The sequence below is a fragment of the Salvelinus sp. IW2-2015 genome, linkage group LG23, assembly GCF_002910315.2.
Source record: "Salvelinus sp. IW2-2015 linkage group LG23, ASM291031v2, whole genome shotgun sequence".
In the NCBI taxonomy this organism is placed as follows: Eukaryota; Metazoa; Chordata; class Actinopteri; order Salmoniformes; family Salmonidae; genus Salvelinus; species Salvelinus sp. IW2-2015.
Genome location: NC_036863.1, coordinates 5,539,809 through 5,563,141, shown reverse-complemented (window position 1 = coordinate 5,563,141; position 23,333 = coordinate 5,539,809). Strand labels below are relative to the sequence as shown.

At 41.9% G+C, this 23,333-nt stretch overlaps 2 protein-coding genes and 1 long non-coding RNA gene across 3 annotated transcripts in view; 2 read left to right on the top strand and 1 right to left on the bottom strand.

Moving 5' to 3' along the window:
* The first annotated feature begins 4,591 nt into the window (after positions 1 to 4,591).
* On the top strand, positions 4,592 to 6,259 carry LOC111950999 (cytokine-like protein 1). The gene is made up of 4 exons (XM_023968953.2): positions 4,592 to 4,649; positions 5,121 to 5,165; positions 5,354 to 5,500; positions 5,929 to 6,259. The coding sequence occupies exons 2-4, from the start codon at positions 5,130 to 5,132 to the stop codon at positions 5,995 to 5,997; spliced, it is 252 nt and encodes an 83-aa protein (XP_023824721.1). The 5' UTR covers positions 4,592 to 4,649; positions 5,121 to 5,129; the 3' UTR covers positions 5,998 to 6,259.
* On the bottom strand, positions 5,487 to 8,874 carry LOC111951001 (uncharacterized). Its single transcript, XR_002875544.2, has 3 exons — positions 8,699 to 8,874; positions 5,906 to 6,005; positions 5,487 to 5,568 (listed from the first exon to the last, which is right to left on the bottom strand). It is a non-coding gene; the product is annotated as an uncharacterized lncRNA (long non-coding RNA).
* LOC111950998 (serine/threonine-protein kinase 10-like) overlaps positions 6,832 to 23,333 on the top strand; it is a 53,449-nt gene continuing 36,947 nt past the window's right edge. The window contains 2 exon segments of the mRNA XM_023968952.2: positions 6,832 to 7,478; positions 18,568 to 18,732. Of these exon segments, the coding sequence (XP_023824720.1) occupies positions 7,320 to 7,478; positions 18,568 to 18,732 (324 nt within the window). The 5' untranslated portion in view covers positions 6,832 to 7,319.

The following is a 23,333-nucleotide window of genomic DNA, read 5'->3' as shown; positions in this document are numbered from 1 at the left end:
TTTTGTCAAATTAATGTCAAAAGTTGATTTTTAATTTAATTTTAGCTAACCCTAAACCTTTTCCTAACATTAACCACATTTTCCTAACTTGTTACGTTAATTCTACTAACCTCCTGCGTACATTTTCTTAATTAACCTGCTACGAAAAGTTAAATCCGACTTAAAATTATTATTATTTTTAAATGATGTATATCATAGTTAATATATATATATATATATATAATACCAGTCAAAATAAGTTTGGACACACCTACTCATTCAAGGGTTTTTCTTGATTTTTACTGTTTTATACATTGTAGAATAATAGTGAAGACATAAAAACTATAACATAGCACATATTGGAGTCTTAAACAGTGTTAAACAAATCAAAATATATTTTATATTTGAGATTCTTCAAAGTAGCCACCCTTTGCCTTGATGGCAGCTTTGCACACTCTTGGCATTCTGTCAACCAGCTTCACCTGGAATGCTTTTCCAACCATCTTGAAGGAGTTCCCAAATATGCTGAGCACTTGTTGGCTGTTTTTCCTTCACTCTGCGGTTCAACTCATTCCAAACCATCTCAATTGGGTTGAGGTCGGGTGATTGTGGAGGCCAGGTCATCTGATGCAGCACTCCATCACTCTCCTTCTTGGTCAAATAGCTCTTACACAGCCTGGAAGTTTGTTTTGGGCCATTGTCCTGTCAAAAAACAAAAGTCCCACTAAGCGCAAACCAGATGGGATGGCGTATCGCTGCAGAATGATGTGGTAGCCATGCTGATTAAGTGTGCCTTGAACTCTAAATAAATCACTGACAGTGTCACCAGCAAAGCACCCCCACACCATCACACCTCCTCCTCCATGCTTCACGGTGGGAACCACACATGCAGAGATGATCCATTAACCTACTCTGCGTCTCACAAAGACACGGCGGTTGGAACCAAAAATCTCAAATTTGGACTCATCAGACCAAAGGACAGATTTTCACTGGTCTAATGTCCATTGCTGGTGTTTCTTGTCCACAGCAAGTCTCTTCTTATTATTGGTATCTTTTAGTAGTGGTTTCTTTGCAGCAATTCAACCTTGAAGGCCTGATTCACGCAGTCTCCTCTGAACAGTTGATGTTGAGATGTGTCTGTTACTTGCACTCTGTGAAGCATTTATTTTGACTGCAATTTCTGAGGCTGGTAACTCTAATGAACGTATCCTCCGCAAGAGAGGTAACTCTGTGTCACGCCCTGACGGTGAGTTGTGGGCATTCTATGTTTTGTGTTTCTATGTTTTTCTATTTCTATGTTTTGGCCAGGTATGGTTCTCAATCAGGGACAGCTGTCTATCGTTGTCTCTGTTTGGGAACCATACTTAGGTAGCTATTTTTTCCACCTTTGTTTGTGGGAAGTTGACTTTTGTTTAGGGCACATAGTCTGTAGCTTCACGGTTAGTTTTTGTCGTGTTTGTTGTTTTGTTAGGCGTCATTTTTATCAATAAAGAGAAAATGTACGCTCACCACGCTGCACCTTGGTCCTCTTTTTCCAACGGCCGTGACACTCTGGGTCTTCCTTTCCTGTGGCGGTCCTCATGAGAGCCAGTTTCATCATTGCGCGTGATGGTTTTTGCGACTGCACTTGAAGAAATTTTCTGGATTGACTGACCTTCAAGTCTTAAATTAATAATGGACTGTCATTTCTCTTTGCTTATTTGAGCTGTTCTTGCGTATAATATGGACTTGGTCTTTTACCAAATAGGGTTATCTTCTGAATACACCCCCTACATTGTCACAAAACAACTGATTGGCTCAAATGCATTAAGAAAAAAAGAAATTCCACAAATGAACTTTTAACAAGGCACAACGATTAATTGAAATGCATTCCAGGTGACTACCTCATGAAGCTGGTTGAGAGAAACCCAAGAGTGTGCAAGCTGTCAAAGCAAAGGGTGGCTAATTTGAATAATCTAGCATTTTAAATATATTTTGATTTGTTTAACAGTTTTCTGGTTACTACATGATTCCATATGTGTTATTTCATAGTTTTGATCTCTTCACTATTATTCTACAATGTAGAAAATAGTAAAAAATAAAGAAAAATCCTGGAATGAGTAGGTGTGTCCAAACTTTTGACTGGTACTGTATATATTTTTGTTTCTGTTTTGCGTGTTATTTTGGCATTAATACGTGTCACATATCAGTTTGCAAACAATGTCAAATAAATAAAAACTCATTGAGTTACTAAAGCCAGTAGAATGATTGAAAGGACATTCTGTTCTCTGGCTATCAAGTCAGCAATCTACAGGAAAATCCTTTTCAATCCATGTCACATGAAGAGAAATGATAGATAAACGTATCGGTGCTCATCGGCCATTTGACGTAAACATTACACAACAAGTTGGAAATCACAAATTCAACTGTTTATTGGTAATCATTGTGCTGTTTATTGTTATTCACTGTGCTGTATATTGCTATTCACTGTGCTGTTCATCGGTATTCACTGTGCTGTTTATCGGTATTCACCGTGCTGTTTAACAGTATTCACTGTGCTGTTTATTGGTATTCACTGTGCTGTTTATCGGTATTCACTGTGCTGTTTATCGGTATTCACTGTGCTGTTTATCGGTATCCACTGTGCTGTTTATCAGTATTCACTGTGCTGTTTATTGGGTATTCACTGTGCCTGTTTATCGTATTCACTGTGCTGTTTATCGGTATTCACTGTGCTGTTTATCAGTATTCACTGTGCTGTTTATCAGTATTCACTGTGCTGTTTATCGTATTCACTGTGCTGTTATCAGTATTCACTGTGCTTTTATCAGTATCACTGTGCTGTTATCGGTATTCACTGTGCTGTTATCGGTATTCACTGTGCTGTTTATCGGTATTCACTGTCTGTTATCAGATTCACTGTGCTGTTTATTGGTATTCACTGTGCTTTTATTGGTATTCACTGTGCTGTTTATCAGTATTCACTGTCTGTTTATTCAGTATTCACTGTGCTGTTTATTGCGTATTCACTGTGCTGTTTATCATAGTCACTGTGCTGTTTATCAGTATTCACTGTTGCTGTTTATCAGTATTCACTGTGCTGTTTTCAGTATTCACTGTGCTGTTTATTTGATCACTGTGCTTCGTTTATCAGTAGTCACATGTGCTGTTTATCAGTATTCACTGTGCTGTTTATCAGTATTCACCCGTGGCACCTCGTTACAAAACTGTAAGTAGTCTGTAGTAATTATTATTTTATTTTTTTACATATAAGTAAGTCTTGGTTTTTCATTTCATAGAAATAATCATATTAGCTTTAATAAATGGAGGGATAGAAGGAAGGAGTCCCCTCTTGCAGTGCTGATAGCGGTTTTGATGGGTGTGATCCTTAAAAGAGCCTCTCTAGCTACAGAGGATTCCCTGGAAGTGGAGTCATACACAGAGGTAGTGTGTGAAATTAGCCCCACCTAGTGGATAGCTCTCTCAAAAATATAATTAAATTAACCCATGACAGCTACCCATGATAGTCCCTTATCGTGTATGGACAGCTATGTTCATTTTTGCATACAGTTCTCAATGCTTTCACAATGATTAGCATAATGTTATATAGCTATACACCTACATAGGCCTATACTTACCCCCACACAATGAGTTTGAGACTGTTGTTCTTGGAAACTTCCCTTTCCTTTGTATAACATTGCTCAATATGCAAATAAAAGATGACTAGGGGCCACATTGTTCTTCTCAGAATTCCTGCATCAACATACTGACATGTTTAACTAATTTGTACGTGAATATTTATTTAGTATGGATGTCATCCAAAGRATTCACCTTGTAATAGCTGGACAATCTCTCCAAAAAATTTATCCTAAAGGAATGTAATTTAGGTAAACCATACTTAATTTGGTGTCAGATTTGTCCAAAGTTTTATTTTGTTTGGGGTGAAGCCTGATAGGCTACAATCAAAGTGCAAGATTTGAGTAAACTGAAGTGAAGAGGAAATGTAGCCAAAGTAAAACCATCGTGTGCGTTTTGGCCCACCATCAGGTTATAAAATTACAGAGTGAAAAATGTAAGATAATTTTATACATTTTAAAATGGGTTCAGGGACCAATCATAATGGATATACAAAATAAAAATGATGTGATTGGTAAATATTGTTGTGACGTTAATCAAACACCTAGCGACCGCATCAAGGGGTTCAGATCTCTTGGCATAACAGGTAAAGTGTTGGCTTAACAGTTGCTGGACCCGGGTTTGAAACTCCTTGAATAGGCTACACAGGTGTCAGAAGTGGGATAGTGCCCGTGAGACCATTGGAGAGGTGTGTACATGTGAGGCACTTGGTATAGAAAAGCGTGGGGACACACTCTCCTGAAGAAAGGGGTTTGGTCAACACCTAGGAACCTCATCAAGGGGTTTGGACCTCTTGGCSTGAYGGTTAAGGTGTTGGCTTGAAAGTCGCTGGACCTTGGTTCAAGTCCCAGTCAGGGATAGCATCCACCTCTTTTTCACCATTTTGTTCTGGAATTACTGTGTTTACTTTAGTATAATGGTCACCATCCCCCTCAACATCACCACAGAATTACACATACAATAAACAATAAGAACACATTTTTTCCTTTCCCCTAAGCAGGCATGTCACTCCAGAAGTCAGGAGGTAGAACCACATAACATTAACAAAGACTTCGGTGAGTAATGATTTAAGCAACTTTATTGTTCAATTTTGTGTGTGTGTGTGTGTGTGTGTGTAATCTCCCCCCTTCAACACAAATTAGAACAGAGAATCAAACAAGAATAACAACAACAACAACAACAACAAAGGAAACCAAAAACATTCTAGTGTGTAATTGTCTTAAGATAGTAACATATCATTAGAGGATTCCTACCTGGTTATATAAAGGCCCTCCTTGTGTGTTTCACTGTGAACTATCAGCTATGGCCATTTTAGGACACACACTACTAGCACTTTCACTGGTAGCACTGGTCCTATGCTACCCTAACCCACCGACATGCTACACTAAGGTGTTGAGTATGGCTCGAGACCTCACCCATCAGGCAGCGATGATCAAGATGGAACCTGAAACTGTAAGTCCCTTACCATAGAGGGACTGAGCACTGATTGCAGTGGAGTATGCCTAATTTCTCTGTGTGTTTTCCAGAGACGTTGCATGGCGCACATCCCACATCTCTACCTAGATGTACATGTAAGTATGACTATGGCATTGTGGAAAGTATTGTTGCAGTATTCACTGTGTACTTTTGAGATCACTATTGTGTCTGTTTAATTAAATACATTTCCCTGATGTTGAGATTGCYGAAAAGATAACTGATTTCTACGCCTGATAATTGTTGGTCTGCAACATAAGAACAGAAATTCTATTCATCTTGACAGAACGCTTGCATCATGCCGAAGATGAGGCAGTACGTCTTTCTGGTGGACGGCTTGCGTGAACTGCGCTGTGCTTACACCAGGAAAGTGCGGGTGGTGGGTCTCGCRGTCAGGCAACTGCACATGATCATGTCCCAGAGGTGTCACGGGGTAAGAGAGCGACGACTAGCATTCACAGACAGACTAGCTCTTGATCCAGGCTCCCTGTCATTCAGACTCTATGAAACAGAATGGGGAAACAGAGGAGAACCACAACAAAGCTCAGTAATAACACATAAAGATAGTACTATTATGGGTCAAAATAGTGAGCTTCATGATACAAATGATTGAAAGGACATTCTGTTCTCTGGGATCTTTTGCCATTCTACTGTATTTGGTCAAGGAAATGCATGAAGTTAAATGACCTTTCATAAAATCAATACTCTCATATCCTCTGAAATGACATAATAGTTGTATGCTCTTTGTTAAGTCACTTTCCTCATGTTGCGTCATAGTCCTTGCACTGAGCACTGGGTTTTTGTATTTACTGGTGCATTTTAGGGCACTGGCACTCACACGCCTCATATCTCTATGTTTAGGAGCTGGTGTTCACCACTGATGACTGTACAGCCTTGGACCGCCCGCCGATGAGCTGGAGCCGGAAATGACAATGCCACTGTTTGATGGGAGGGAGAGAGAGAGAGAGAGGGAGAGAGAGAGAGAGAGAGGGAGAGAGAGAGAGGGAGAGGGAGAGAGAGGGAGGGAGGGAGAGGGAGAGAGAGGGAGGGAGAGAGAGGGAGAGAGAGAGGGAGAGAGAGATATAGTTGGTTATTACTGTGTACGATGCAAAACCCTGCAATGGGGAATTCAAACAGATTTAATGACACTGTATGTTTTCTTTGACAAGTTACTTTGCAAAAAAGTACCTTAGCCTACAAATAAAAGTACCTTAGCCTACAAATAAAAGTACATTGACGACATGTTTATGTTACATTGATGTGCTTGGCTGCTTGCTATCTATGAAAGCCTGGTGTTTGAGTTGAAGCCTAAATGTTGTGCTTGTTTGTTTCTTCCTGGGCTGAAATGATTTTAATAAGACATCCTAATATGATACACTGTATGATCCATCATCCATCGTTCCAGATGTGATATGACTTCACAAAACGTAACATTCTGGACGGCAGAATTTGTTCATTTCATCAAATATAAAATAGCCTTGTGAATTATAGTGTATAAACGACCAAAGGGACCACATAATGGCAAGACCCAGAAGACCACAACAGACAGTATGTGCTGCTGATGTACCAGTACTATGATTAAATGCCACCTAGTGGCGCTTGTGGGCTATAGAGTGCACCAAAATATATCCTTGTCTGCGTTAAAAAAGGCAAACCAAAAAGATCTCGCTCTGAAAAAGATCTGATGTTAAAAGATCTGATGTGGTTGGTCAAAAGATCAATTAGTGGAAAAAATATAAYAATTGGGCTGCCTGTGTAAACTGTGTCCTAACTTCGATCACCAGTCAGTGGCCACATGCAATGGGTGGGAGCTGAACAACTTACCGCCTATCTATCTAAACTGGGACGTGAAGTTCTTCCAACTACATATATCGTGCGTAAACATAACGGATCTGGACATAGAAAACGACATTTCCATTACGGCCGCGGGAGCGACAAGGTGGGGCTTGTCTTTTTACATCGAAGCAACAATTTATCCTCGATAACTTTGCTGCAGCAGGTGGTCACCGTGTGGCAGTGGACAATCACTGTGAATGAATATGGAAATATGAAGTTGTTTTATGACAACGCGTAGACTGATATGAACTGAAGGCTTATTGTCTTACGTGAAAGGTGTGAAAAATGTTTGGTGCGTGCTTCTAGAGATCAGGTCGTTTTTTTTTGTCGGAATACTTCTTTAGTTCAACACGATTGAGTGAGACTCAAAATAATTGCTGTCTTCAGAAACTTTTATTACATTTTGCGGTGAAACTATGGCTTTTGCTAGATTAAGCCAAATACTTCGCTTGTCTTCTTTTGACATGAAAAAGAAGACAAAGCGATATGAACACGTTCATCGAGACATCAATCCTAATGACCAATGGGAAATTATCGGAGAATTGGGTGATGGAGCATTTGGAAAAGTTTACAAGGTAAGCATTATGGGTTTGTTTCAATGAACTATTATGTTAATAACATCATATAATATTGTATGACTTCAAAGAGATGATCATGGGCAAGTTGTTGCGCACTGAGGGTAGGTGCCACTCCATTTCAGTTGAATCTGCTAGCCCACAGGGGGCACAGGGGCACGTGCCCGGTCATCAAACTTAACGTTTTTWAATTTTTTGTAAATAATGTAAAAAATATGTTGTTTCTCTGTAATATTACTAGCCACCTAGCAATTTTATGAAGTTAGCTCAGATAGTTCCAAATCTCCTAACTAGATACCATGAAGTCATTTCAGGCTATCAATCAAGTTAGACTAGCAAAATTCTCCAATCTATGGTCAGGCCTAGCCCCCCTCTGGTCCACCCCCAAGCCATCTTCACATACTTTGTGCCCCCTCAGATTTGTGGGGTGCATGACTCCCCTGATAGTACCTCTGCCTATTTGTCAGCCTATAAATTATTTGTAGGCACCACACAATTATATGAAAACAGATGTGCTGGCAATTATGGCATTTTTCTTATTTGGGCTGTCAAAACCGGTTCACTCATGTATCCATCTCAAACAACGTGGTTTATCAAGCTCAAGGGGAAAAAAGTTTAAATGCAAATATAGGGGTAAATTTATGCAATTTCAAAGTCTTTCATCTGCCTTTGAAATGCATACTACCAGCAACATTCTGTGCCCTATTTCTGAATGACATTTAAAATGACTTTATTCTGATCTTTCTGTAGCCATACCAACCCATTTGTGAAGTGTTTAGTTAATCTSAGTGAGCAAATGAACATGATCGTAGGTAAAAAAAAAAAGTTAAAGGCTGAATAATTAATGTTGATTGAGTCAGTCCACAKCGTATCATAAATACCAATGCTTGTGACATCAGATTTATTAATGTTGCCACTTGGACCAGATGTTTCCATGTCAGCAAATTAAGTTATTTGATTGTTTAGGTTTTATTCCTACAGTATTAAATTGGCCCATCACCAAATGATGCATTCTAACCTGCTTACTTACAGGTCTTACTAGTTCCTATAAACTAGGTGGTCTGTTAGTTTCCTGTTGGTGTACACTTGCCATCCTCGCTTTCCGATATGAAGACCACTAGCTGTGAAGGCAGTGCTACAAGTAGCTTACTCCGTTTTCTGATGTGAACAAGTGTCATGTGGGTTTTCGTTATCATCAAGAGTAAGAGATGGTTACTTACCACACCCTGAACGTTTGGACTGACAGTAGGCAGAAGGAGAAATGTCTTGAATACATGAACATTTCACAAAGTGCTGAGGGACGCACAGTAGGGAGTTCCTGGATTTGCACAGTTCAATGCACATTTAACCTCTGTCACCTCTCATCACTAACTTCATAATCATTTTGACGCTAGACTACAACTAGAATGATAATATTTGAATGTTCTTTTGTGCTGATTGTTTTCACCACTTATTGTGAACTTTGAGAGAGATGACTTTCTTTTGATGGGCAGCACACTCTGATCTAATGAGTTGCCTCTGCGCATAAAAACCACATCCTCTCTGGGCAGCTTTAAACATAAATAAAAAAAACAGTTTGTCTTCTGTGCCAATATGAATGTACCATACGATGTAATCGCAATGTTGAGAATGTTCTTCTTTGTTTTTATGTTTATTATCTCGCTGTCATACTGTGTTCAAACCTGTTCCATCTTGCCTAGACATCTTGTCTCATTCCTTACCCTTCAGGACTGAGAATAAAATTGAGTAAACTACAAGGCATCTTTGGAATTTCAACACTTACAATGGAAACGTGATAATAGACAGTCTCTACATCCTTCCTCCCTGGCTACATGTGATCTCCAGCCCCCATACAGTTTGGCTGTCCTGGAGTGCATGAGGAGGAGTCAGGGTCAGGAGGGAAGCTGTAGGCCGGGAGAGTGATGGAAGCACTTCCTGTATGCCCGTCAGGCTCCTGACTAATCAGTCTGTGGGAAGAGAAGAAGCTCCGTCTACAGTGAGTAGACTTAAGGCTCTGTCTCAACGAATCCTAGATTCCTCACAGCCTCTCTTCTCGCCTCCTTCTCAAAACCTATTGGAGAAGAAGATCTGAGGGGCCGTTGGCCTCATGATCTGTGTTTGCTGTACACATCAGGGTAAACAACAGGGCTTTGTTGACATGGTCTCAGGTTTTCCATGTCATGGGGTTATCACGGTATCATGCTCAGGTTGATGGCCCTATTGGCCTGTCAATGTCACTCACCAGATGGTAAGGAGGACATCGTAGTCACTGTCACAGACAGCCATGACTAGAGGTGAGGTACAGTACCTGTCAAAAGTTTGGACACACCTACTCATTCCAGGGTTTTACTTTATTTTTTACTATTTTCTACATCAAAACTGCGAAATAGCACATGGAATCGTGTAGTAACCAAAAAAGTGTTAAACAAATCAAAATAAATTTGAGATTATTCAAAGTAGCCACCCTTTGCCTGGATGACAGCTTTGCAGACTATTGGCATTCTCTCAACTAGCTTCATGAGGTAGTCACCTGGAATGCATTTCAATTAACAGATGTGCCTTGTTAATTTGTGGAATTTCTTTTCATAATGCATTTGAGCCAATCAGTTGTTGTGACAAGGTAGGGCGTGGTGTACAGAAGATAATCCTATTTGTTAAAAGACCAAGTTCATATGTCAAGAACAGCTCAAATAAGCAAAACGAAATGACAGTCCGTTATTACTTTAAGACATGAAGGTCAGTCAATACGGAAAATGTCAAGAACTTAAAAAAAATAAAAAAAAATAACAATAGCGAGACTATATAAGGGGGTAACGGTACAGAATCAATGTGCGGGGGCACCGGTTGAGGTCATATGTACATGTAGGTAGAGTTATTAAAGTGACTATGCATGGATAATAAYAGAGTAGCAGCGGCATAAAAGAGGGGTAGCCAATTGATTAGATGTTCAGGAGTCTTATGGCTTGGGGGAAGAAGCTGTTTAGAAGCCTCTTGAGGACCGCCACATGAAAGGAAGACCCAGAGTTACCTCTGCTGCTGAGGAAAAGTTCATTAGAGTTACCAGCCTCAGAAATACCAGCCTAAATAAATGCTTCACAGAGTTCAAGTAACAGACATTTTCCACATCAACTGTTCAGAGGAGACTGTGTGAATCAGGCCTTCATGGTTGAATTGCTGCAAAGAAACGACTACTAAAAGACACCAATAAGAAGACACTTGCTTGGGCCAAGAAACACGACCAATGGACATTAGACTGGTGGAAAGCTGTCCTTTGGTCTGATTAGTCCAAATGTGAGAGTTTTGGTTCCAACCGCCGTGTCTTTGTGAGACGCARAGTAGGTGAATGGATAATCTCTGCATGTGTGGTTCCCACCGTAAAGCATGGAGGTGTGGGGGTGCTTTGTTGGTGACAGTCAGTGATTTATTTAGAATTTAAGGCACACTTAACCAGCATGGCTACCACAGCATTCTGCAATGATACGCCATCCCATCTGGTTTGCGCTTAGTGGGACTATAATTTGTTTTTCAACAGGGCAATGACCCAAAACATACCTCCAGGCTGTGTAAGGGCTATTTGACCAAGAAGGAGAGTGATGGAGTGCTGCATCAGATGACCTGGCCTCCACAATCACCCGACTTCAACCCAATTGAGATGATTTGGGATGAGTTGGACTGCAAAGTGAAGGAAAAGCAGCCAACAAGTGCTCCGCATATGTGGGAACTCCTTCAAGACTGTTGGAAAAGCCTTGCAGGTGAAGTTGGTTGAGAGAATGCCAAGAGTGTGCAAAGCTGTCATCAAGGTGAAGGATGGCTACTTTGAAGAATCTAAAATAGAAATATATTTTGATTTTGTTTAACACGTTTTTTGGTTACTACATGATTCCATGTGTTATTTCATAGTTTTGATGTCTTCACTATTGTTCTACAATGTAGAAAATAGTMAAAATAAAGGAAAAACCCTTGAATGAGTAGTCCAAACTTTTGACTGGTACTGTACATAAATCTCCCCACGTGCTATTGCTGAGACAGGAGCATGTCCCACTTCCTGCTGACCCGTATGTCACAGGATGTTTTTTATCTGTACGGCCGCCGCCAAACCCTTAAGCACAAGTGCCGAAAGGTTCCCTTTACTTTTTAATGGGACATGTGCCGCTGCGCAGGCTTCCTGGCTGCTGCTGCTTGGTACTGTACGTTTTCCTAGTTGCCTTAGTTAACCTAGCATTACCTGAGTAATGCACCCCAAATGCCACCTTATTTCCTATATTGTGAACTACCTTTGACCACAAAGTACTAGTGCACTATGTAGGGACTAGGGTGCCGTAGTGATAGCACTTTAGTGCTCCAGAGCTGGTAATCTGTGGGGTCCAGTTGTGGCCGGCCTGGCTGATAAGTGCTCTCCTGGGTGGGTGTGGACAGCACGCTCCTTTGTGACGATCTCTCACTCACCACGCTCTCCTGTAGAGGCTCGTCCCCCATGACTTCCCAGCACCCTGTCGGTATGTCTGTGGCAGGTTGCCTTGGTGACTGTCTGAGTTGGAGTGTGGGCGAGGGAGTAATTTTTGTGAGAACATCATGAGTTAACTTGTCATAACTGATTTAGTGGTTTTGAAATACATTGACGCTAGCCTATGTCAGAGGCAAAGCACAATACGTGATGTAACAGCACTGCTAAAGTAATCAAACAACACATGCCTTTTGTGCAGTCTATCAAAGCACCATGTTTCACGTTTTCATCAAGTTAGGAGACACATTTACAAATAATAATTAAAAAAATGTTTTTATTAGTAAGGGCTTATATAGTCCTGTTTCACTGTATGTACAAGTGGTAACCTGTACAGGTGTGAAATAGAAATGTGTTTTTTGCATACCTCTCTCCCCCTGAGACACAGCAAATGTACTGGACTATATTCTATTTWGTCATGCATACAGATATAGGATCTTAATTTGAACCTGTTTGCTACAGCAGGAAAATAATCCGGCAGCAAAACAAAATGTGAATTATTATTTGGACATTTTTGTAGGGGTTGATACATTTTCCTTAAGGGAAAATCAAGTTTGTAATTTCAAAGTGGAAATTATAAACTTTCAGAGGCCTTTTTAAACCCCGAATACACTAAATGTTTTACATTTCCTGCATTGCAGGAACATTCTCCTGCAAAAGGGTGATCAAATGAAGATCCTACATCAGTACTGACTCGACAGCTCTATGTTCGAGCTACAGTGTACTAACCTGCCTATCCTAAGAGACGTGCTGCAGCGAGTTCTTCACTGTTGTTTTGAGCTTGAAACCTTTCACAATACCTCACAGCGAAACCACCACATCCTCAGACAGCAGCACTATTCCTTTTGGGGTTCAGCATTTGAACTTCTCTGCTGTGTCCTACATCCGTGTGGAACAACTGTAAAGAAAGCTACAGTGAGAATTCAACCCTGTATAATCCTCAGCTTATGTAACACAAGAGAAGTAGAATGTCCCCATTGGAAAGAGAAAAGGCTGTGGATGGCTTAGGATGTGATGGCTGTCTACTGGGGGTGTGAACGTTTAAACTTGGGATCACTAACAGGTTTCGATCGTCATAAAGGGAAAAAGGAAACAAATAACGCAACAATGCTTTAATGTTAGTAAGAGGAGATATGCATCTTTCAAATGATTTACCACGGATATAAAGCACTCTGCACATCATTATCGTTGAGAAAGGCAAACGACAGCAACAAAGTCCTGTATGGCAATACTTTTGAGACGTTACATGAGAAGGTGGTGAAATGCAAACTTCTCAAGGTGTAATTGAGGTACAGTAATGGTAGTACAGGTGCAATGCTGAACCATCTGAAAATGATGCACCGTGAGACCCAAATCATTGCTGGCAGCACCACAGGCCCCACGCAACAGACATTAGACAGCTTCACACAGAAGAGGTGCAATAAGGGACTGAGTGAGAAAATGACAGCACTGATTACAGAAATGATTGTAGTTGATATGCAGCCATTGTCAACGGTAGAGGATGTTGGCTTCAATTCCCTGATGCCATTATCTAGAACCAGACTACAACATGCCATGTCGAAAAAACTGTGATGGCCCGGAAATTCTACAACGATTCCTCTGCAAGTACAAAGCGCGAGCTCTCAAACCCCATACGTTTTTTATTTATTTTTACAAATCGATACTTGGAGTCAAAGAATCTATACAATATCGTCCAAAATAATATTGCAATAAGCATTTTTTCCCCCTCTATATAGTGCAGTACTTATCAGGGCCCTATGGGTCCTGGTCAAATGTAGTTCACTACTTATCAGGGCTCTGGTCAAATGTAGTGCACTACTTATCAGGGCTCTGGTCAAATGTAGTGCACTACTTATCAGGGCCCTGGTCAAAGTAGTGACTAACTTATCAGGGCTGGTCAAATGTAGTGCACTACTGTTATTCAAAGGGCCTGGTCAAATGTAGTGCACTACTTATCAGGGCCCTGGTCAAATGTAGTGCACTACTTATAGCCCTGGTCAATTAGTGCACTATAGAGCCTATGGGCCCTGGTCAAAATGTCGTGCCCTATAAATGCAATAGGGTTTCATTTGGGAACCATCTATGTGCAGCAGCAACATAACAGTAGCAATTAACACTAATCAATAGCTAGGCTAGTTAGTATCCTGTTATTTCTGTTCAGTAGGATACAATGCATTTAAACATTATCATGCTATTGTACTTCTAGAGAACTCTGCCAGACTTTATGCAGAATCATGACCTACTTTTGATAAATAGAATGGGATGATAGCCACACGCATGATGAAGGCTTTTATCTCAAGTGACTGACTGTTAAGCATACAGCAACTGCCCCCTTTTGTATGCCCGTGGACTAATTAACACTCAGTCGAGGGTCTCAATTTACTGTTGACGTTATAATGGGTACAATTTAAAAATTTGGTTGTGCATCAGCATTTTAGATTTTTTTGATTGGTAAATTAGTCTAGCGGCCAGCTATCTAAACTTGTAGTAAGCATGGTCGAATTACCAACGGGGTGGAGCCCATTGATCATCAGTTATCATATATTAAAAATGCAAACATTTGCCTCCACCCTATGGCAAATGTGTAGAATTGCAGGAAATTAACTTTAAAACACATGATTTATCTTCACAGTCATGAGGGGGGTGCTAAAATGGGGGGGGGGGGGGGTGTGTATGGATTTGCCCATCTCTTCATGTCTGTCCTGTATGCTTCTTATATGAGAATCAAACAAACAAGCCTGGTGTTCCAGGACCCAAACCCAAAGCTGCCTGAGACGTATTTTTCATAATGATAAGTTGATTTGAGTCATCTTCAGAGGGAGATTAAGATTTACTAGGCAGTCCACTGTTAACAAGAATTGTAGACATGACATTCCTGTTCAGAGAAATGTTCAGGGTTGTACATCTTAACGCCAGGGCAAAGGTTAAGCACACATTCTCTAGAGGCTGGGCTGGGGCTGGGATTAGTGTCCACTCTGGAAAAGTGCACAGTACAGTGTACATGCAGGCAGGCCCACGCCTCGCGACACCGCCTCATGGTTACTGTATGCTGCTATCAACCTGGAAGTGATTGGCCCCAGGAGGCTGTGCCAGCAGCAGCAGAGAGCAGACATGCACCACCCGCTGAGCCCAGTGTGCTGCTCCTCTTCTTTCACAGCCAGGTTAGTAATCTGCCCAGTGAACGTCACTCCACTAACTGGATCTGTGTGTGTGTGTTGTGTGTGTTCTCATCACGTACCCAGAGGCAGGGAAGAAGAAGCTGATCCCTTGTTTTACTGCTTTGACCTTTTGTGGAGCACTGAGAGGATGAGCGACTTCTCCCATGAAGGGACGCCAACAGGCGGTCACAGACAGGCGGTCACAGGCGGTCACAGACAGGCGGGCTATAGCAAAGAGAGGGGTCTGTGCCGTTTAGTTGCCCCTGACATCCATGGAAATGTTGGGCAAAACAATCACTGAAGTTGTTTTGTTCCTCATTGGGATGAATTGGGTTAGAGAGCAGCTGCTTTGTTGTTCCTCAGTGGGGTGATTGGGTTAGAGAGAGCACTGCTTTGTTGTTCTCAGTGGGGTGATTGGGTTAGAGAGAGCACTGCTTTGTTGTTCCTCAGTGGGTGATTGGGTTAGAGAGAGCACTGCTTTGTTGTTCCTCAGTGGGGTGATTGGGTTAGAGAGAGCACTGCTTTGTTGTTCCTCAGTGGGGTGATTGGTTAGAGAGAGCACTGCTTTGTTGTTCCTCAGTGGGGTGATTTTCGGGTTAGAGAGAGCACTGCTTTGTTGTTCCTCAGTGGGGTGATTGGGTTAGAGAGAGCACTGCTTTGTTGTTCCTCAGTGGGATGATTGGGCTAGAGAGAGCACTGCTTTGTTGTTCTCTGCTATGATAATGGAGATGAGGTGGTGTTGTGAGCCAGTTTTTCTGTCTGTTAGTACAATTAGGTTAGTATGAGTATACAGCTCTATGCTCACCCAGCACCACTATTCCTTCTCCTCCAGTGGAGAGACTGCAGAGCCTTTTATGCCTTCCAGGAAGTCAGTGCTCCCTTGTGAGGCACAATGAGGCATTTCAGTGTCATTTCCTCTGTGTACAGTACAGCCCCTTCCCTCCCCCATAGACAGACAGACAGGCAGAGCATCTTCCCATCTGTTAGTCTATCTCTCTCTCTCCCTCTCTCCACCCCCCCAACTCAACTGAAGCCCAGAAGCACATTCCTGGGTCGTGTTCCCAATGAGCTGCAGAGCAGGGTGGGGGATTGGCCTTTTACAAGGCCGACTAGACGTGAGCGGAAAAGAGGTAATGACTCCCAGTCAGGCACGAGCAGTGTGCACCTTTCTCCAAGCCTCAGAATGTGATAGAGAGAGATAAAAGTATGGASAGAGGGGTGGAAAGCGAGAGTGCGGGGTTAGCGAGCTTGGTTATGCAGACTCGTTAAGCGGGAATTGTGACCTAACGGGGCCCCCTGTTGACTCTGAGATGGGKGTTTCCGTGGTGGGAGCAGAGCCGTTTCCTGGATGTGGTGATGAAATACAAATGCTCTGCGACGCATTGTCAGATACACTATCATGTCTCTCCAGTCACACACTGTGTGCAAAGGTTAAGTTTCCTAACCATGTGACCTCACCAGGAAAAGTCCTAATTTTAAAAAAGGCCCTGGAGTTATTCCATCTTCGGGAACTCTCAGGGTTGTAATTATGGTAGGCCAGTGTCTCCAGGCGTGTGCGTGACTACACTGTTTACCCAGATGTTTTCCCACAGACCCCTCAGGCACTGGACCCCACCAGGCTGTTTAGTCTGCAGCCTCACATCTCCAGCTCTTTGGGAGTAGCTTGAGCTATCCTCACTCGCTCACTCACTCACTCACTTACTCGCTCACTCACTCACTTGCGCTAAACTATCAGTGTAGATGAAGGGGAGGAGACAGGTTAAAGAAGGATTTTTAAGCCTTGAGACAATTGAGACATGGATTGTGTATKTGTGCCATTCAGAAGGTGAATGGGCAAGACAAAATATTTAAGTSCCTTTGAACGAGGTATGGTAGTAGGTGCCAGGCGCACCGATTTGTGTCAAGAACTGGAACSCTGCTGGATTTTTCATGCTCAACAGTTTCCCGTGTGTATCAAGAATGGTCCACCACCCAAAGGATATCCAGCCAACTTGACACAACTGTGGGAAGCATTGGAGTCAACATGGGCCAACATCCCTGTTTGACATCTTGTAGAGTTCATGCCTGACGAATTGAGGTTCTTCTGAGGCCAAAGGAGTTGCAACTCAATATTAGAAAGGTGTTCCTAATGTTTGGTATACTCAGTGTATATCTATCTGCCTATACTATAGATAAAGACAGATACGTCTCTCTCTCCTTTGACTTTTACCTCTTTTTCTCTCTTTGTTAACTCACAACATCCTTTGTCTTTACATTTTTTGTTGCTCTCTCTCTCTCTGTATCGCACAGTCTTTGCTCTCTCTGCTCTCATTCACTCTCTCTCACACACACACACACACACTATTATGTAGAGATCACACACCTTTCCCAGAGCACAACTTGTTTAACCTAGATGTATTCATTCTCAGAACCTCTGACAGAGACCTGTACTTCCTGTCTGTTGTCATGTGGTCACCACTTACTCACCCCTCCTGATGCTGGTTTATCATGCAGTTGGGGACAGTGTTTCTAACTCATTTGTAGTGCCTTGTCAATGTGGATGGATGGGCTGGCTGACTGCATGGCTACAGTGGTTCCTCCTTCTCCTTAGCTCTTACAGGGTGTGCAGGTTCCTTTCCTGTTGTGCTTTTTAAGCCATTAAGTAAAACTTTTACTTAATGGCTTGTGTTTGTCAGTGTTTTTTGACAAACTTGTGTTTGTCAGTGTTTTTTGTCTCTGCTAGGGTTTTGATTAAGTTTTATTACACACACACACACATACACACATACACACACACACACACATACACACACACACACACACACACACGCACAGAGGATTTCATTTGGTGGGCGGTGGCCCAGATATGGTTCTTGAAGTCCAACCTATATTGTCAAATTTAGTTTCCAGTATTTAATGTGTGACATATGTTAATTCACTAAGACTAGTAACTTTAAGTCCATGAAGTCCATTTGCTTATTTCGCAATATATGAGACTCGTGATGTCTTCACTACCTTTTCAATTGTAGTCACATGAGAAAAACACGGAAGTTCATTTCGAAACAGGGTGGTTTTCGCAAGTTCAATTTCCTTCCTAACGCCCCTACTAGTTAACCACGGCCGGGCCCCACCTATGATTTTTCTTAGTATTACTCAATATACCCTCTGATAMAATTCACTGTCCTCGTGTAGCCTATTTAAATAGCCCCCTTGTGCAGAAATTATGCCAGTAGCCTACTTCCTGTGTGGTGACCTTTTCACATTTACCAGTCACCCAATAGATAATAATGCCTGTTAGGATAGAATCGCAAAGCAAAATTAATATATATGGAAAGTCAACGTGAAGGCTTTTTAAATGAATGTATAAATGGCTCGATATCCTTCATCTCATGAACACTAAATGAGGACAAGATGGTGTAAATATTGACATGTTGACTCCTTTATCTTCTAGGCCAAAAACAAGGAGACTGGAGAGCTGGCTGCGGCCAAGGTGATTGAGACAAAGACTGAAGAGGAGCTGGAGGACTACATGGTGGAGATAGACATCCTGGCCAAGTGTGACCACCACTACATTATCAAGCTGCTAGACGCCTTCTACTACGACGCCAAGCTCTGGGTAAGACCTCCGGGCCGCCAGTGGGCCACCCATGAGCCACTGTGGGCCACAGTGGGCCACCCATGAGCCACTGAGCCGGAACTGGACCCTGTGGAGTTTGTACTGGAACTCCCAAAACTGTTAGCCAAATCAATGGTCTGATCCATTCCAGAGCCCTCTATTACAGAATAGGTTCTGACCTAACCTGATGGTGAACCTTTATAGATTCTATGAGGCTCTAGCTAGATTGTTCACTTCCTCCCTCTATGATACTTTTTTTTCTCTCTCTCTCATTATTGAATACACTGCAGTTTTGCATGTACTTTGTAGTCTGCCCGTGTCTTCCAAGACAAACACTAGTGACCTTATGAAGCGTGCTGGTCCCGGACATCAAGTATCCTAGTAATTACAAAATGTAGCAAAAAAAGGAAAATGGTCACAAGCCAACAAGTTATTGTTAAAACAAATAATCTAGCACACTGTTCATACTGCAGCAACACTTTATGATGTTATTCTGATACACACTGTTCATACTGCAGCAACCACTTTATGATGTTATTCTGATACACACTGTTCATACTGCAGCAACACTTTATGATGTTATTCTGTACACACTGTTCATACTGCAGCAACACTTTGATGTTATTCTGATACACACTTCATACTGCAGCAACACTTTATGTTATTCTGATACACACTGTTCATACTGCAGCAACACTTTATGATGTTATTCTATACCACTGTTCATACTGCAGCAACACTTTATGATGTTATTCTGATACACACTGTTCATACTGCAGCAACACTTTATGTTATTCTGATCACACTTCATACTGCAGCAACACTTTATGTTATTCTGATACACACTGTTCATTACTGCAGCAAACATTTATGATGCTATTCTGTTGCACACTGTTCATACTGCAGCAACACTTTATGATATATTCTGTTGCACACTGTTCATACTGCAGCAAAATGTTATGTTACTCTGAACTGTGATACACATTGGGTTGGATTCTGACATTTATGATTCATTATTTATCTGACTATAGTATTTTTGTGACTATCATTGCATGACCGAATGTGACCTTTGAAACCATGACCTGGATGTAAGTGCAGTATAAACTCGACAGCTAAAAGCCAAAGTGATGTAAGACTGCTGAGTTGAAATGGTCATAGAGGCGGAAGTGTAGATTATCTTAAAGCTGCATTATGTAGCTTTTTGGGTGATATTTCACAGCAGTTTAAACTGAAATTAAACAAACTAGTTCAATTTTAGCACCCAGGAARTAGTCGGAGCAGTGTCTGCATAGTGCAGCTTTAAGTGTGGTTCTTACAGACCAAGTAGATGCCAAGAAYTTTCTACATTTCATTCCAACCTCATACCGATTTTAAATGGCTGTGTACACAAAATGATTCCATCTCTCATAGGGTTCAGAGTAGAAGGTTAACAGACAGAGGAGTGGRGTATGACATACGGCTTTAGTGCAGTGTTGGTGGACCTTGTAAATGGCAGCAGATCTATTGCTCCCCTTCCCCAGCTGTTCAAAACCCAGAGGCTTGTTGCACCCCTGCTAGGGCATAGCTGAAATTCCACAGTGTGAAAGGTACATTCTCCTTTCTACAAGGCCTCTGCATCGAGACTGTGTCAGCTCATTGTGTTTTGATAAAGGGCAGTGTGCAAATACACGTACAGCTTTCCAACCACACATTTCCTGTCTGTGTGTGTCCTTGGTGGGGTTTCAGTTTTCTCTCTGATCTCGTTCTCAACTATTCTACATTTAAAATGGTGCAGCCTATCATTGAGTGTACATGGGCAATATAGTATGACATCAATGTGATCTTATTCAAGAGGCCCAGGTTATTTCCTCCCTCCAGAGTGAGTAGCCAGATGCAGTGCTCACTTATACACCACTTCCCACTATTTATTTATGCTAATGACCCTATTAAGATCGGCAGTTTAGATGACACAATAGAACTATGTCATACTTGGATATCATCAGAAAGAGTCAGGTTATAGTTTGGCCTCTCTCTCTCTCCAGTGTCAGAACACCCCAATATGTTTCTGGGTGGGGATGAGTCGTCTGACCGTAACACCTCCACACTGGCTCCACAAAGCCAGAGTATTGCCTCTCCCTGGCCAAGGGCCAGTGCCAAGGGGATGACTAAAAATGTGTGATCCCTGGAGGATGCCAGTCTGCCTAGGCTGGGTGCGGTGTCTCTGCTGAAGAGACGCTGCAGACGGAACCGGCAGTTGGGCTGCGGGCCTCAGAAACCCCTCCTTTCAGCCGGAGAGCACATTCCGCTGCCCACCTACTCTGCTCTGGGGAGAGAGAGAAGGCTGTTTGTTCTCATTTAGGAACAATCTGTTTTCCAGCCACAGCGTGAGAAACAGGGGGCCTTTACCGTAGGGTAGCTAATTGACTGCTGACATTAACACACACAGACATGATCATGGACAGTAGACACACACACACACACACACACAGAGGCGTAGACAGCAGACACACATTTTATAAGCTCACTTCTGGAATCACTCCATCTTGACTAACTAGCCAACTTCTGATCTATCAAACAGACCCTGTCTTACAGGACCAGTTACGTTTTTCAATATTAGTTGAGAGGGACTGCAGCCATGAATGTTTCCATCTGGAGATCAACCAATAATAAATTCTAGAACTCTATTAGTAGGTGTTAACAGATGGATGGTGTGTCTCTTAGTGTGCAGTCAGTGTAGTCTACTGCCACTCCTAGGGCCAACACAAAACCCTACTGCACACTGTGAGACAGAGTGTAATTAGTATGTATAATTTATTCCTTGTGAATAAGTCTATATCCTTGAGGCTGCCTCTTGACGAAGAGAGTGCTCTGTCTAAAGAAATGCTGCTGTGTTCTGTTCAGTTGATACCAAGCAGAGGTAGAGATGGAGACTGGGAGAGGAACTATTAAACAGGAGGTGAATGATGTCCGTGTAGGATCCTTGTTCTTGTTTTTATCCCCCCAGCACAGCGCCACTCCGTTTACAGTAAATATGCCCTCATCCTCTTTTGTTCACTATCTCACTCCCTTCTACCCACCATCTCAGTGGAGCTACATTACATCACGTAGAGCAACGTGTTGTCTGTCTATTACTGTTCTTCATTCTGAATCYAGCCTGAGGACATACTGTAATGTACCATCAAATTAAGCCTTATTTATACAGCACATTTCAGACATGCAATGCAATGTGCTTAACAGGACAAAATAAAAAACTATTAAATAAAATCTGAAATATTTACTACACAACAAATAAAATAACTAAAGAATAATTTGAGTCAGACATAATTTGAGTCAGTTGGAGGTGTACCTGTGGATGCATTTCAAGGCCTACCTTCAAACTCAGTGCCTCTTTGCTTGACATCATGGGAAAATCAAAAAGAAATCAGCCAAGACCTCAGTCAAAAATTGTAGACCTCCACAAGTCTGGTTCATCCTTGGGAGCAATTTTCAAAACGTCTGAAGGTACCACGTTCATCTGTACAAACAATAGTACGCAAGTATAAACACCATGGAACCACGCGTTCTGTCTCCTAGAGATGAACGTACTTTGGTGCGAAAAGTGCAAATCAATCCCAGAACAACAGCAAAGGACCTTGTGAAGATGCTGGAGGAAACGGGTAAAAAATGATCTATATCCATAGTAAAACGAGTCCTATATCAACAAAACCTGAAAGGCTGCTCAGTAAGGAAGAAGCCACTGCTCCAAAACCGCCATAAAAAAGCCAGATGGTAAAAAAGGCCAGACTATGGTTTGCAACTTCACATGGGGACAAAGATTGTACTTTTTGGAGAAATGTTCTCTGGTCTGATGAAACAAAAATAGAACTGTTTGGCCATAATGACCATCGTTATGTTTGCAGGAAAAAGGGAGAGGCTTGCAAGCCGAAGAACACCATCCCAACCGTGAAGCACGCAGGTGGCAGCATCATGTTGTGGGTGTGCTTTGTTGCAGGAGGGACTGGTGCACTTCCCAAAATAGATGGCATCATGAGGAAATAAAATTGTGGATATATTGAAGCAACATCTCAAGACATCAGTCAGGAAGTTAAAGCTTGGTCGCAAATGTGTCTTCCAAATGGACAATGACCCCAAGCATACTTGCAAAATTGTGGTAAAATGGCTTAAGGACAACAAAGTCAAGGTATTGGAGTGGCCCTCACAAAGACCTGACCTCAATCCTATAGAAAATTTGTGGGCAGAACTGAAAAAGCGTGTGCGAGCAAGTAGGCCTACAAACCTGACTCAGTTTCACCAGCTCTGTCAGGAGGAATGGGCTAAAATYCACCTAACTTATTGTGGGAAGCTTGTGGAAGGCTACCCGAAACGTTTGACCCAAGTTAAACAATTTAAAGGCAATGCTACCAAATACTAATTGAGTGGATGTAAACTTCTGACCCACTGGGAATGTGATGAATGAAATTAAAGCTGAAATAAATGATTCTCTCTACTATTATTTGGACATTTCACATTCTTCAAATAAAGTGGTCCTAACTGACCTAAGAGGGGATTTTTACTAGGATTAAATGTCAGGAATTGTGAGAAACTGAGTTTAAATGTATTTGGCTAAGGTGTATGTAAACTTC